At 50.4% G+C, this 16,573-nt stretch overlaps 1 protein-coding gene across 1 annotated transcript; it reads right to left on the minus strand.

The window, feature by feature from the left end:
- Positions 1 to 1,737: 1,737 nt before the first annotated feature.
- Positions 1,738 to 3,704, minus strand: LOC123162421 (aspartic proteinase nepenthesin-2). Its single transcript, XM_044580202.1, has one exon. The coding sequence runs from the start codon at positions 3,570 to 3,572 to the stop codon at positions 2,052 to 2,054; it is 1,521 nt and encodes a 506-aa protein (XP_044436137.1). The 5' UTR covers positions 3,573 to 3,704; the 3' UTR covers positions 1,738 to 2,051.
- Positions 3,705 to 16,573: the final 12,869 nt, after the last annotated feature.

Here is a 16,573-nt window from a genome sequence, read left to right on the forward strand (position 1 = left end):
GCGGTGAAAGATCAGGCAAAAACTATAGGATCATCATGTTGATCCTTATCATTGGTTCCCATGGCCAAACAGTGAGATGTGTGTTGAGGATGAAGCCGTGCTGCTAGGAGAGTTTGGGAGACATCGCCGTGTCAAGGGCTGTGAAGTCAGGACGCACCTTGCCTCGTCCTCCTACGTTCCTACTGCATCCCATGGTCCCTGCAGCTTGTCTCTCCCGTCAACCCTTTTTCTTGCAGGGAATTCTGAGCTTTATTCAAATAAACACATTCACTGGGCAATCAGCCAGAAAGCTACTGACGAGGAAGCTGGGAGTTTCGGTAAACCAACTTTCAGTCACAGTCATCGTACAAGCGCGTTTTGCACACAGGTGAGCTGAGACATTAGCTGTTACATGCTGAAATACAAAAGAAGTAAAACTAGCAGATTGCTCATCGATTTCTTCAAGAATAGGAGCCACAACTGAGCGACTGTTGTGACGAGTGTTCCAGAGGTTAACCACCTCGATACTATCAGTCTCCAGCACCACGTGCGTAAACCCTCTGAGTTTCCCGACAACCCTTTTCACCACCAAGAAAATCACAAATAACCAGTATTCCATACATGTATACGTATATCATCCCGTTCCTTTTAGTCATCGGAATAGAAAGACCGAAGAGAGACCAAAAGCAATTTACTTCTACTAGAGATCATCATTTTCTATTTGAAGAATTTGTTCTTAGCAACATTTGAAGTGAGTGTAATCGAATCGTCTGCAATCTACTTCTGTGTGCAACTTACAAATGTTACTATCAACTTATTTTTCTGATTATAGTATACTCCCTCTATCTCATAATATAAGACGTTATTACATTCAGTATGCGTACATAAGATATGCGATCCCTTCAGAAAGAAACAGTTTTTCTTTTTTTTTAAAAAAATGGAGAAAAAAAAACCCTGATAAGTGTCACACGTGTGGCACGAACACACGCAACTACGAAAGGTTTTTACGATAAATTTAGTGACTCGACGATGACAATATTTTCTACATCAATTTCCATTTTTTCTGCGTTAATTTTTTCTTTCGAAGGGCTTCGCGCCACGCATGTGGCACTTATCATTTTAGGAAGAAAAGAACAGTTTGGTACCGCTAGAGATTGCTCGGCGCATGGCCGGCTCGGTAGACGCGACATACTCCGGTGCACGTACGTACGAATCACCTGGAAATGCTCGACGGTAGGTACGAGTTGTTGTATATTGTATAGTATGTACTCTCTGCTGATGCGTCGGATCGAGGCAGGAGCATGTGATGGGCGCAAAGCACGACGGGCGTCTCACCGATGAAGCAGCAGCGCAGAGCACGTCGTAGCGCTCTGCTCTGCTCGGGTCGGTGCGTGCGCGTGGGGGCTCGGGTCGCCGTCTGGAGGCGAGCCAAGGAGGGAGGAGCGGGACGCCGCTTCCACTTGAGAATATAGCACGTACTGATCGCTGACGACCGTGCTCCTACCAGGACTGGCCCGTGAGGTGAGCGGATACCGAGCATTGCTTCCACACCGGCGGTCCGGTGGGAGGGTGACCACCGCCGCACCGCCTACTCCCTTGACCCCAATCAATACGGCCGGCACCACGCACGCACGCCGTGCGCTCGTCTGTGCGACAAAGGTGTCGCAGCTGCCGTCCATAACGCACACATCGACGGACGACGCAAAGGAAGAAATCGGTGGTATCACGCTCACACATATCCGAAGGAGCACCAAGAGAGACACCAATACGAGATACATTTATCATGTCATCACAGTCCGTCCATCTATACAACAAAACGAAACGAAAATCAAGCAAGTTCTTGCAAAAAATTCGACCAAACAAGCAGCCGAATTGGTCAAAAGTTCACCAAAACCTCTCTCTTCTTAGAGAGACTCTGTTTGTTTGTCAATCCAAACCCAGTTTCTTTCTACACCAAACCCAGTTTCTTCACTGTTTCTTCTTCACATCCAGTCAGCAGAGCCACCTACACACTCCTACCGGTCAATCAATCAACCCAATCAGTAAGTCAAAATGGACGGTGGCCGGACTAATTAGACGTCGGCGCACCGGCGCGGCGCGAAGCCGAGCCGGTTGCGCTCGAGGTCGTAGAGCACGTGGAAGTTCTGCTGCTGGTAGTTGCCGATGATGGACATGCCGGAGCGCGGCGTGCCCAGGACGGCCAGGCACATCACGCCCTCCGGCTCCAGCCGGATGAAGTAGTTCTCCGCCGGGAACTCCCACGCCGCGCCGTCCGCGAACACCAGCGACAGCTCCGGCACCTCCACCCTCTCCGCCCCGGACACATTGTAGCACGGGCTCAGCACCGGGAACCCGGCGATGAGCGGGTAGGACGGGCTCATGCGGTCCACGAACGCCTGCCGGATCGCCCGGTACGCCGGCTCCGGGAAGTAGCTCAGCGTCGTGCCGGAGTCGATGATGGTGCCGCCGGCGGCCAGCGCGTCGGACGGGATGTCCACCGCCTCCCCGCCCACGAGGACGGACCTGAGCTGGAGGTAGTAGAAGGTGTCCGCCGCGTCGGCCGCGGCCGGCGCGAAGGCCGTGTAGTTGAGCCGCGGGTGCGCGAGCAGCGCGTCGTCGTGGCCGAAGATGATCTTGCTCCCGGCCGCGCTGCCGTGGTCGACGAGGCAGTACGAGAAGGCGTGCCCCCCGTAGACGCCGCGCAGCTGCGACGCGAACGACAGCGGGCCGCGGCCCAGCCCCAGCAGCCCCGCGGCGCCGTGGAAGAGGCCGCGGTTGCGGTGGCCGCACCCGAACGCCACGCCGTCCACGCGCCGGGTGGTCCCGGCGGCGCCCGTGAGGTTGACGGTGAAGGCCTCGAGCGCCAGGTCCCCCGTGGTGTTGGACTGGTCGCCGTACCAGTAGTAGTACGGGCAGGGGTCGCTTCGCGGCTTGCGGCACGTCCTCCCTGGCGGCGCCGCCGGAGACTCTGGCGGCGGGGAGACAAGGCCGCAGCGCGCGTCGCCGCAGGTGACGTTGCGGTAGGAGGCGGAGGCGGCGGGGTCGAAGACGGGGCCGGTCTGGTGGAAGCAGTCGAGGCAGGGAGCGCACTGCAGCCAGTTGAGGTCGCTGCCGGTGTCCATGATCATGCGGAACCGGCGCGGCGGCGTGCCCACGTACACGTCCACCAGGTACTCCCCGGAGCCGACCGCCACGCCCGACCCCACCGTGGCCACCACCCTCTCCGACAGCGCCCGCCGCGGCCGCGAGCCCTTCCTGGCCAGCGCGGCCCTCCTGCCGTGCATCGTGCCGATGCGGGCCGCGTCCTTCTCGGCCGAGTCGAGGAAGAAGGAGGCTTTCCCCGCGGTGTCCTCGGCGGCGGAGCGGTGGGTCATGTGGAGCTTGAGGGAGGGTGGCTGGCGCGCGAGCTCCGCCTCCTCGGCCACCAGCCTGCCGTCGCAGCCGGCGTCGGCGACGGCCGTGTTGTACGGCGGGAACTCGATGCCATACAGTGGTCCGGCCGAGGCCGTCGAGTTGCTGCCAGCGTGAACGGACGAGAGCGCGAGGAGCAAGACCACCAGCAGGAGAGCGTGCACGGCAAGCTGCTTCGCCATGGCTGAGAAAGATAGAGAGAGAGAGAGAGAGAGAGGGAGGGAGGGAGGACGCGTCGGCGATTTGGGGGGAGGTGACGGTGAGCTGAGCAGAGGTCCTCCTACTACGGCAGCCGAGGCGGACGGGACAGGTGAGGGGGTGGGGGTTGGAATGGTTGTCGGGTGCCGACGTGCCGTGGAGAAAGAAACAACGCGGAGAGCTTCTGCTGCTTTGACCAGCGAGAGCGCGGGCGATCGACGACCTTTTCGCCACTACAGCAACAAAGTGAGGAAAATTATACGTACTACTACAGTACACAGTTTATTTTTACTCAACAAAGGGAGCACAGTAGTATATTTCAGAATATTTTGAAAGCATTTGACCTGGGTGTTGACGACCCATTTGCGTCACCGGGACGTGGTGTAACGCGATGACGTGCGGCTTCACTAGCCGGACAGCACCAACCCCGTGGCGACGTGTGTCCGTCATGGTAGGAAAGACTTGCACGCATGACTTGTGACCTGGCAAGTATTCCTCAAGTACTGTATAATTTCCTGGAAGCACCAAGCATGGATGGATCGAGTCAAACTGTAGTTTTTAAAGGAAAAGACAGCTCGAAACGAACCTAGGAGTCGTCGCGGTCGCACGTCTTTGTCTATCACCGTCGACCGGCCGGAGGAATATATTCCTGTTGGGACCGACACGGCATGCGGTCTACGCACGCAATTTCCCTCTCAAAATTCAGATTCAGCGGCATGCATGCGCGCCGTTTTACACGGAATTTGCTGCGTGCGCCCCCGTCAGGTTCAAGGATTTCGGATGCCGGAGACCCGACCGGGAGGAGGAGGAGCAGGGCACGTCCCTCTCGGCTCGGGGCGCCTGCGCGGCTCACACGCCAAGTCAGGACGGCTGCACCGGACCAACGAGCAGTCGCTTGAGACATTTTTTTTTTCATTCCTTCCTAAATTGAATCCCCTTCCGTCGTCCGATCCGCATCCAACGGGCCGCGGCTCTTCTTCCTTTGGCTGCGGCGTCGTCCCCGTCGACTTCGAGCGGCGGTCAGCAGCACAATGCCTTCCTTCCGCCCGCTAGCCGCCACGCGCTCCGTCGGCGACGTCCAGGTGAGCCCTCGTCGACGACGCCGCGGCCTCGCGCCGTCCCCGTCGGCGCCTTTGCCCTCGCCGTCCATGCGGGAACAAACTGAGACACGCCCAAAGGACTCCGACGGCTGTGCATAAGCAAACGCAACGAAAACAATGCAACACATGCATTGCCCGGTTTGCTTCGTCTGGCATTTCAATCTGTTATAGTAGCTCTCTTTTGCGTTGAATAACTATATTTTTATTACTCAATCTTCCCTTTTTCTACTAAAAAAGCTGACTGACTTCGTGGTTAGTGTAGCTTGCAGGCTAAGAAAGCTTTCCACGTGCGAGCAAGCAAGCGTTGACGAGGATGCAACCGCACCACTATACTGGACTGCTATTTCGTAGACCGACATTTTGCAAGTCAGGATAAAGTATGTTTGGCCACAAGTCAAGTACTACCATCAATTGGAAACCCTAGGGGTTTGTCCTTTAAGCCGGTGGGCGAGAACACCTTTGTGGCTGAATTTGAGAATCGCCGTGATCGTGATCGCGTGTAGTGCTGGCGGATTTTGATGCATGCATGAGGCCGTCAGAGCTTAAGTTTGATAAGTTACAGTTATGGGCTAGAGTCCCAAATTTACCCTTCAACATGCAGAATGATAGGTGGGGGAAAGAAGTTGCTAAACAAATTGATCCTAATGCAACATCTGTCCACTTTGATCCAGTGGGAGGGTTCCTGAGAGCTAGTGTGACGATCAATGTCAATAAACCCTTGAGGCGATGGATTCTAATTGACTCAGCAAAGAGGGAATCCAGGGACTGGTATGATATTCAGTATGAACACGTCCCGAATTTCTGTTTCTCGTGTGGTCGTCTGGGCCATGCAGATTTATTTTGCCCCACTCCGGGCACTCGTGATGAAAAGGGTAACCTGTCGTTTAATACAAACTTACGAGCGCCGGAGGACAGGAAGGGTGCTAGTTCGGGGGATTGCTCGTCCAAGGGAACGCAAAACTCTGCAGCTGGTAAAAAAGATGCATCATCGTCGAACAGCAAGCCTAGGGGAGAGGATGAGGTCAACTCCCCAAAGAAGAGGCCTATATATAAGAGGAAGGGAGGACCGCAGGATGCAAAAGTTTATCGTAGGGTTGATCCTCTGGCCCTACCAAGTTCTGGCAATGTGACTATTCCAGACGGAATTGCAACTGATATGGTGGTGTTTTCAGCTCAGAAAGTGGATGGCAATGGTAACACAGCTAGGGATGGAGGTACTGAAGTAAGAGAGCCAAAAAAGAAAAAACCTACCCCCCCCCATCGTCTGAAAATTCGGCAGCGGCTGCTAGTCAGCCCTGCCAGGAGCCATGAAATGCCTGAGCTGGAACTGTCGGGGGCTTGGGAACCCCGAGGCAGTTCGAGAGCTTCGTAAACTAACGAAGCAAGAAGGGCCCGCTTTGCTCTTTGTTTCGGAGACGAAGATCAGGGCTAGTCGAGTTGAGATTCTGCAGCAAAGCCTTGGCTTTGCGGGATGCTTTGCAGTGGATAGTGCGGGACTTAGTGGTGGAATTGGTTTGCTTTGGTCAAGTGAGGTGAAGGTTGAGCTAAAGAATTACAGTTCTGGACACATTGACGTTATGGTTCAGAAAGCTGATATGTCTACTCCTGGATGGAGGTTCACGGGCTTCTATGGTGCACCAAGGAGAGAAGACATGCACCATAGTTGGCGCTGCTTGAGGATGCTGAATGATATACCGCACCAGGCATGGTTATGTCTTGGTGACTTCAATGAGACACTCTTTGGTACAGAACATTTCAGTAGGGCCGCGCGACCGGAAGTGCAAATGATAGCCTTTCGGGAAGCATTGGAAGATTGTTCCTGTTGGAAATATGCCCTAGAGGCAATAATAAAAGCATTATTATTATATTTCCTTGTTCATGATAATTGTCTTTATTCATGCTATAATTGTGTTATCCGGAAATCGTAATACATGTGTGAATAACAGACACCAACGTGTCCCTAGTGAGCCTCTAGTTGACTAGCTCGTTGATCAACAGATAGTCATGATTTCCTGACTATGGACACTGGATGTCATTGATAACGAGATCACATCATTAGGAGAATGATGTGATGGACAAGACCCAATCCTAAACATAGCACAAGATCGTATAGTTCGTTTGCTAGAGTTTTCTAATGTCAAGTATCTTTTCCTTAGACCATGAGATCGTGTAACTCCCGGATACTGTAGGAGTGCTTTGGGTATGCCAAACGTCACAACGTAACTGGGTGACTATAAAGGTAGACTACGGGTATCTCCGAAAGTGTCTGTTGGGTGACATGGATCAAGACTGGGATTTGTCACTCCGTATGACGGAGAGGTATCACTGGGCCCACTCGGTAATGCATCATCATAATGAGCTCAGAGTGACCAAGTGTCTGGTCACGGGATCATGCATTACGGTACGAGTAAAGTGACTTGCCGGTAACGAGATTGAACGAGGTATTGGGATACCGACGATCGAATCTCGGGCAAGTAACATATCGATAGACAAAGGGAATAGCGTACGGGGTTGATAGAATCCTCGACATCGTGGTTCATCCGATGAGATCATCGTGGAGCATGTGGGAGCCAACATGGGTATCCAGATCCCGCTGTTGGTTATTGACCGGAGAGTCGTCTCGGTCATGTCTGCTTGTCTCCCGAACCCGTAGGGTCTACACACTTAAGGTTCGGTTACGCTAGGGTTGTAGGGATATGTACATGCAGTAACCCGAATGTTGTTCGGAGTCCCGGATGAGATCCCGGACGTCACGAGGAGTTCCGGAATGGTCCGGAGGTAAAGATTTATATATGGGAAGTCCTGTTTCGGGCATCGGGACAAGTTTCGGGGTTATCGGTATTGTACCGGGACCACCGGAAGGGTCCCGGGGGTCCACCGGGTGGGTCCACCTGTCCCGGGGGGCCACATGGGCTGTAAGGGGGTGCGCCTTGGCCTAATGGGCCAAGGGCACCAGCCCCACATAGGCCCATGCGCCTAGGGTTCAAGGGGGCAAGAGTCCTAGGAGGGTAAGGCACCTCCTAGGTGCCTTGGGGGGGAGGGAAACCCCCCTTGGCCGCCGCACCCCCTAGGAGATTGGATCTCCTAGGGCCGGCCACCCCCCTTGGCACCCCTATATATAGTGGGGGAGAGGAGGGACTTCATACCTGAACGCCTTGGCCTTTGGTTGCCTCCTTCTCCCTCCCCAACACCTCCTCCACCTCCATAGTGCTTAGCGAAGCTCTGCCGGAGTACTGCAGCTCCATCAACACCACGCCGTCGTGCTGCTGCTGGTGCCATCTCCCTCAACCTCTCCTCCCTCCCTTGCTGGATCAAGAAGGAGGAGACGTGGCTGTTCCGTACGTGTGTTGAACGCGGAGGTGCCGTCCGTTCGGCGCTGGTCATCGGTGATTTGGATCACGTCGAGTACGACTACATCATCACCGTTCTTTTGAACGCTTCCGCTCGCGATCTACAAAGGTATGTAGATGCATCTAATCACTCGTTGCTAGATGAACTCCTAGATGATCTTGGTGAAACGAGTAGGAAATTTTTTGTTTTCTGCAACGTTCCCAAAAGTGGCATCATGAGCTAGGTCTATGCGTAGTTCTTCTTGCGCGAGTAGAACACAATTTGTTGTGGGCGTAGATTTGTCAACTTTCTTGCCGTTACTAGTCCTTTCTTGCTTCAGCGGTATTGTGGGATGAAGCGGCCCGGACCAACCTTACACGTACGCTTACGTGAGACCGGTTCCACCGACTAACATGCACTAGTTGCATAAGGTGGCTGGCGGGTGTCTGTCTCTCCTACTTTAGTTGGAGCGGAATCGATGAACAGGGTCCTTATGAAGGGTAAATAGAAGTTGACAAATCACGTTGTGGCTTTAACGTAGGTAAGAAAACGTTCTTGCTAGAACCCTAATTCAGCCACGTAAAACTTGCAACAACAATTAGAGGACGTCTAACTTGTTTTTGCAGCAAGTGGTTTGTGATATGATATGGCCAAAGTTGTGATGAATGATGAATGATCTATATGTGATGTATGAGATGTTCATGCTATTGTAATAGGAATCACGACTTGCATGTCGATGAGTATGACAACCGGCAGGAGCCATAGGAGTTGTCTTTATTCTTTTATATGACCTGCGTGTCATCAAGAAACGCCATGTAATTACTTTACTTTATTGCTAAACGCGTTAGCCATAGTAGTAGAAGTAATGGTTGGCGAGCAACTTCATGGAGACACGATGATGGAGATCATGATGATGGAGATCATGGTGTCAAGCCGGTGACAAGATGATCATGGAGCCCCAAGATGGAGATCAAAGGAGCTATGTGATATTGGCCATATCATGTCACGTTTATTATTTGATTGCATGTGATGTTTATCATGTTTTGCATCTTGTTTACTTAGAACGACGGTAGTAAATAAGATGACCCCTCACAATAAATTCAAGAAGTGTTCCCCCTAACTGTGCACCGTTGCGACAGTTCGCTGTTTCAAAACACCACGTGATGATCGGGTGTTTTATTCAGACGTTCACATACAACGGGTGTAAGACAGATTTACACATGCAAACACTTAGGTTGACTTGACGAGCCTAGCATGTACAGACATGGCCTCGGAACACAGAAGACCGAAAGGTCGAGCATGAGTCGTATAGAAGATACGATCAACATGAAGATGTTCACCGATGTTGACTAGTCCGTCTCACGTGATGATCGGACACGGTCTAGTTTAACTCGGATCATGTAATACTTAGATGACTAGAGGGATGTCTAATCTAAGTGGGAGTTCACTAATAATTTGATTAGTTGAACTTAATTATCATGAACTTAGTCTAAAATCTTTGCAATATGTCTTGTAGATCAAATGGCCAACGTAGTCCTCAACTTCAACGCGTTCCTAGAGAAAACTAAGCTGAAAGACGATGGCAGCAACTATACGGACTGGGTCCGGAACCTGAGGATCATCCTCATAGCTGCCAAGAAAGATTATGTCCTACAAGCACCGCTTGGTGACGCACCCGTTCTCCCTGCGGAACAAGACGTTATGAACGCTTGGCAGGCACGTTTCGATGACTACTCCCTCGTTCAGTGCGGCATGCTTTACAGCCTAGAGCCGGGGCTCCAAAAGCGTTTTGAGAGACATGGAGCATATGAGATGTTCGAAGAGCTGAAAATGGTTTTCCAAGCTCATGCCCGGGTCGAGAGATATGAAGTCTCCGACAAATTCTTCAGCTGTAAGATGGAGGAAAACAGTTCTGTCAGTGAGCACATACTCACTATGTCTGGGTTGCATAACCGCTTGACTCAGCTGGGAGTTAATCTCCCGGATGATGCAGTCATTGACAGAATCCTCCAGTCGCTTCCACCAAGCTACAAGAGCTTTGTGATGAACTTCAATATGCAGGGGATGGAAAAGACCATTCCTGAAGTATTTGCTATGCTGAAATCAGCGGAGGTAGAAGTCAGGAAGGAACATCAAGTGTTGATGGTCAATAAAACCACTAAGTTCAAGAAAGGCAAGGGTAAAAAGAACTTCAAGAAGGACGGCAAGGAGGTTGCCGCGCCCGGCAAGCAAGCTGCTGGGAAGAAGCCAAAGAATGGACCCAAGCCCGAGACTGAGTGCTTTTATTGCAAGGGAAGCGGTCACTGGAAGCGGAACTGCCCTAAGTACTTAGCGGATAAGAAGGCCGGCAAAACCAAAGGTATATGTGATATACATGTAATTGATGTGTACCTTACTAGTGCCCGTAGTGGCTCCTGGGTATTTGATACCGGTGCAGTTGCTCACATTTGTAACTCAAAGCAGGGGCTGCGGAATAAACGGAAACTGGCAAAGGACGAGGTGACGATGCGCGTCGGGAATGGTTCCAAGGTCAATGTGATCGCCGTCGGCACGCTACCTCTGCATCTCCCTTCGGGATTAGTTTTAAACCTTAATAATTGTTATTTAGTGCCAGCTTTGAGCATGAACATTGTATCGGGATCTCGTTTAATTCGAGATGGCTACTCTTTTAAATCTGAGAATAATGGTTGTTCCATTTTTATGAGAGATATGTTTTATGGTCATGCTCCTATGGTGAATGGTTTATTCTTTATGAATCTCGAACGTGATGCTACACATATTCATAATGTGAGTACCAAAAGAAGTAAAGTTGATAATGATAGTCCCACATACTTGTGGCACTGCCGCCTAGGTCACATAGGTGTCAAACGCATGAAGAAGCTCCATGCTGATGGACTTTTAGAGTCTCTTGATTATGAATCATTTGACACGTGCGAACCATGCCTTATGGGTAAAATGACCAAGACTCCGTTCTCAGGAACAATGGAGCAAGCAACCGACTTATTGGAAATCATACATACTGATGTGTGCGGTCCAATGAGTGTTGAGGCTCGCGGTGGCTATCGTTATGTTCTCACCCTCACTGATGATTTAAGTAGGTATGGGTATATCTACTTAATGAAACACAAGTCTGAAACCTTTGAAAAGTTCAAGGAATTTCAGAGTGAGGTTGAAAATCAACGTGACAGGAAAATCAAGTTTCTGCGATCAGATCGTGGAGGAGAATACTTGAGTCACGAGTTTGGGGCACACTTAAGAAAATGTGGAATAGTTTCACAACTCACGCCGCCTGGAACACCTCAGCGTAATGGTGTGTCCGAACGTCGTAATCGCACTCTGTTAGATATGGTGCGATCTATGATGTCTCTTACCGATTTACCGCTTTCTTTTTGGGGCTATGCTTTAGAGACTGCCGCATTCACTTTAAATAGGGCTCCGTCGAAATCCGTTGAGACGACACCGTATGAATTATGGTTTGGGAAGAAACCTAAGCTGTCGTTTCTAAAAGTTTGGGGATGCGATGCTTATGTCAAGAAACTTCAACCTGAAAAGCTCGAACCCAAATCGGAGAAATGCGTCTTCATAGGATACCCAAAAGAAACTATTGGGTACACCTTCTACCTCAGATCCGAAGGCAAGATCTTTGTTGCCAAGAATGGGTCTTTTCTGGAGAAAGAGTTTCTCTCGAAAGAAGTAAGTGGGAGGAAAGTAGAGCTTGATGAAGTATTACCTCTTGAACCGGAAAATGGCGCAACTCAAGAAAATGTTCCTGAGGTGCCTGCACCGACTAGAGAGGAAGTTAATGATAATGATCAAGATACTTCTGATCAAGCTCCTACTGAAATTCGAAGGTCCACAAGGACACGTTCCGCACCAGAGTGGTACGGCAACCCTGTCTTGGAAATCATGCTGTTAGACAATGGTGAACCTTCGAACTATGAAGAAGCGATGGCGGGCCCGGATTCCGACAAATGGCTAGAAGCCATGAAATCCGAGATAGGATCCATGTATGAAAACAAAGTATGGACTTTGACTGACTTGCCCGTTGAACGGCGAGCCATAGAAAATAAATGGATCTTTAAGAAGAAGACAGACGCGGATGGTAATGTGACCATCTATAAAGCTCGGCTTGTCGCTAAGGGTTATCGACAAGTTCAAGGGGTTGACTACGATGAGACTTTCTCACCGGTAGCGAAGCTGAAGTCCGTCCGAATCATGTTAGCAATTGCCGCATTCTATGATTACGAAATATGGCAAATGGACGTCAAAACGGCATTCCTTAATGGTTTCCTTAAGGAAGAATTGTATATGATGCAGCCGGAAGGTTTTGTCGATCCTAAGAATGCTGACAAAGTGTGCAAGCTCCAACGCTCGATTTATGGGCTGGTGCAAGCATCTCGGAGTTGGAACATTCGCTTTGATGAGATGATCAAAGCGTTTGGGTTTACACAGACTTATGGAGAAGCCTGCGTTTACAAGAAAGTGAGTGGGAGCTCTGTAGCATTTCTCATATTATATGTAGATGACATACTGTTGATGGGAAATGATATAGAACTCTTGGACAGCATCAAGGCCTACTTGAATAAAAGTTTTTCAATGAAGGACCTTGGAGAAGCTGCTTATATATTAGGCATCAAAATCTATAGAGATAGATCGAGACGCCTCATAGGTCTTTCACAAAGCACATACCTTGATAAGATATTGAAGAAGTTCAATATGGATCAATCCAAGAAAGGGTTCTTGCCTGTGTTACAAGGTGTGAAATTGAGCTCAGCTCAATGTCCGACCACGGCAGAAGATATAGAAGAGATGAGCGTCATCCCCTATGCCTCAGCCATAGGTTCTATTATGTATGCCATGCTGTGTACCAGACCTGATGTAAACCTTGCCGTAAGTTTGGTAGGAAGGTACCAAAGTAATCCCGGCAAGGAACACTGGACAGCAGTCAAGAATATCCTGAAGTACCTGAAAAGGACTAAGGAAATGTTTCTCGTTTATGGAGGTGACGAAGAGCTCATCGTAAAGGGTTACGTCGATGCTAGCTTCGACACAGATCTGGATGACTCTAAGTCACAAACCGGATACGTGTATATTTTGAATGGTGGGGCAGTAAGCTGGTGCAGTTGCAAGCAAAGCGTCGTGGCGGGATCTACATGTGAAGCGGAGTACATGGCAGCCTCGGAGGCAGCACATGAAGCAATATGGGTGAAGGAGTTCATCACCGACCTAGGAGTCATACCCAATGCGTCGGGGCCGATCAAGCTCTTCTGTGACAACACTGGAGCTATTGCACTTGCCAAGGAGCCCAGGTTTCACAAGAAGACAAGGCACATCAAGCGTCGCTTCAACTCCATTCGTGAAAATGTTCAAGATGGAGACATAGAGATTTGTAAAGTACATACGGACCTGAATGTAGCAGATCCGTTGACTAAACCTCTCCCTAGAGCAAAACATGATCAACACCAGAATTCCATGGGTGTTCGATTCATCACAATGTAACTAGATTATTGACTCTAGTGCAAGTGGGAGACTGTTGGAAATATGCCCTAGAGGCAATAATAAAAGCATTATTATTATATTTCCTTGTTCATGATAATTGTCTTTATTCATGCTATAATTGTGTTATCCGGAAATCGTAATACATGTGTGAATAACAGACACCAACGTGTCCCTAGTGAGCCTCTAGTTGACTAGCTCGTTGATCAACAGATAGTCATGATTTCCTGACTATGGACACTGGATGTCATTGATAACGAGATCACATCATTAGGAGAATGATGTGATGGACAAGACCCAATCCTAAACATAGCACAAGATCGTATAGTTCGTTTGCTAGAGTTTTCTAATGTCAAGTATCTTTTCCTTAGACCATGAGATCGTGTAACTCCCGGATACTGTAGGAGTGCTTTGGATATGCCAAACGTCACAACGTAACTGGGTGACTATAAAGGTAGACTACGGGTATCTCCGAAAGTGTCTGTTGGGTGACATGGATCAAGACTGGGATTTGTCACTCCGTATGACGGAGAGGTATCACTGGGCCCACTCGGTAATGCATCATCATAATGAGCTCAGAGTGACCAAGTGTCTGGTCACGGGATCATGCATTACGGTACGAGTAAAGTGACTTGCCGGTAACGAGATTGAACGAGGTATTGGGATACCGACGATCGAATCTCGGGCAAGTAACATATCGATAGACAAAGGGAATAGCGTACGGGGTTGATAGAATCCTCGACATCGTGGTTCATCCGATGAGATCATCGTGGAGCATGTGGGAGCCAACATGGGTATCCAGATCCCGCTGTTGGTTATTGACCGGAGAGTCGTCTCGGTCATGTCTGCTTGTCTCCCGAACCCGTAGGGTCTACACACTTAAGGTTCGGTTACGCTAGGGTTGTAGGGATATGTACATGCAGTAACCCGAATGTTGTTCGGAGTCCTGGATGAGATCCCGGACGCCACGAGGAGTTCCGGAATGGTCCGGAGGTAAAGATTTATATATGGGAAGTCCTGTTTCGGGCATCGGGACAAGTTTCGGGGTTATCGGTATTGTACCGGGACCACCGGAAGGGTCCCGGGGGTCCACCGGGTGGGTCCACCTGTCCCGGGGGGCCACATGGGCTGTAAGGGGGTGCGCCTTGGCCTAATGGGCCAAGGGCACCAGCCCCACATAGGCCCATGCGCCTAGGGTTCAAGGGGGCAAGAGTCCTAGGAGGGTAAGGCACCTCCTAGGTGCCTTGGGGGGGAGGGAAACCCCCCTTGGCCGCCGCACCCCCTAGGAGATTGGATCTCCTAGGGCCGGCCACCCCCCCTTGGCACCCCTATATATAGTGGGGGAGAGGAGGGACTTCATACCTGAACGCCTTGGCCTTTGGTTGCCTCCTTCTCCCTCCCCAACACCTCCTCCACCTCCATAGTGCTTAGCGAAGCTCTGCCGGAGTACTGCAGCTCCATCAACACCACGCCGTCGTGCTGCTGCTGGTGCCATCTCCCTCAACCTCTCCTCCCTCCCTTGCTGGATCAAGAAGGAGGAGACGTGGCTGTTCCGTACGTGTGTTGAACGCGGAGGTGCCGTCCGTTCGGCGCTGGTCATCAGTGATTTGGATCACGTCGAGTACGACTACATCATCACCGTTCTTTTGAACGCTTCCGCTCGCGATCTACAAAGGTATGTAGATGCATCTAATCACTCGTTGCTAGATGAACTCCTAGATGATCTTGGTGAAACGAGTAGGAAAATTTTTGTTTTCTGCAACGTTCCCAACAGTTCCCTGCAGGATCTTGGATTCTCAGGGGTACCATACACATGAGATAACAAGCAAGGGAGGTGATGAACGTGAAAGCCCGTCTCGATCGTGGTGTAGCGAATGAGGAGTTCCTACAACGTTTCGACCCTGTGCGTGTCCGTCACATCAGTGCTCTGGAATCGGATCACTGCTTCGTGCTGGTAGAGACACAACCAGTGCAAGCACGCCAGGGCCCAAAACTGTTTCGTTATGAAGATGTGTGGCAGTCCCACGCTGACTATGACCACTTTATCGCGGAGGCATGGAGGAGGAATCATGTTGGCCAGGGGCTTGAAGGTATCCAGGACACCTTACAGAAACTCCAAAGTGAGCTTGGAGAGTGGGGTGCCCGGGAGTTTGGGTGTCTAGCCAAAAAAGTGAAGAAGCTTCAGTCCGGACTTGAAAACCTGAGAAAGCAATCTATTGGGAGAGGACCCAATGAGGAAGAGAAGGCCACGGTGTTGCAGCTACGTGAGGCTTTGAGGCAAGAGGAAATATGGATGAAGCAGCGTTCGCGGGTGCCGTGGCTCCGGAAGGGTGACCGTAATACTGCCTATTATCATGCTCAAGCGGCGCAGCAGAAACGTATGAGTAGAATCTCCAATCTGCGACGGGCGGACGGCTCAGTGTGTGCGTCCGAGCAGGAAGACATGGTGGAAGTGCAGTCGTTTTATCAGAACTTGTGCTCCTCACAAGGATATCACGATATGAACGAGCTGATGCAGTTTGTCCCTGAGCGTGTTACGGGTGACATGAACCTGCAGCTGGATAAACCATATGAACCGGAGGAGGTCCGTATAGCCCTTTTTCAAATGTCATCATCGAAGGCTCCGGGTGTAGATGGGTTTACAGCAGGCTTCTTTCAACGACACTGGAATATCATACATCATGATCTAGTTCCAGCAATCTTGGGTTTTCTTAATGGTGGTGAGCTTCCTTTGGGGTTTAATGATACATCGATCACACTTATACCAAAGGTACGCAACCCTCAGAGTATAGCTCAATTCCGACCCATATCATTATGTCCGGTGCCTTACAAGATTGGGGCAAAGATGACTACTAATCGTTTAAAAGATTTTATGGATATAGTGGTTGGCAAAGAACAAAGTGCGTTTGTCCCCGGGAGATTGATCACTGATAATGTGGTGGTTGCTTTTGAGAGCGTCCACACAATGAGACAGAGGAAGAAGGGGGAAAACTATGCTTGTGCTGTTAAGTTAGACATGATGAATGCCTACGACCGAGTCGAGTGGCATTATCTCGAGG

Source organism: Triticum aestivum, chromosome 7B (assembly GCF_018294505.1).
Source record: "Triticum aestivum cultivar Chinese Spring chromosome 7B, IWGSC CS RefSeq v2.1, whole genome shotgun sequence".
Classification (NCBI taxonomy): domain Eukaryota; kingdom Viridiplantae; phylum Streptophyta; class Magnoliopsida; order Poales; family Poaceae; genus Triticum; species Triticum aestivum.

What these genes read in the sequence shown, in the direction of transcription:
- LOC123162421 (XM_044580202.1), bottom strand. Translation starts at nt 3,572, where the DNA reads ATGGCGAAGCAGCTTGCCGTGCACGCTCTCCTGCTGGTGGTCTTGCTC.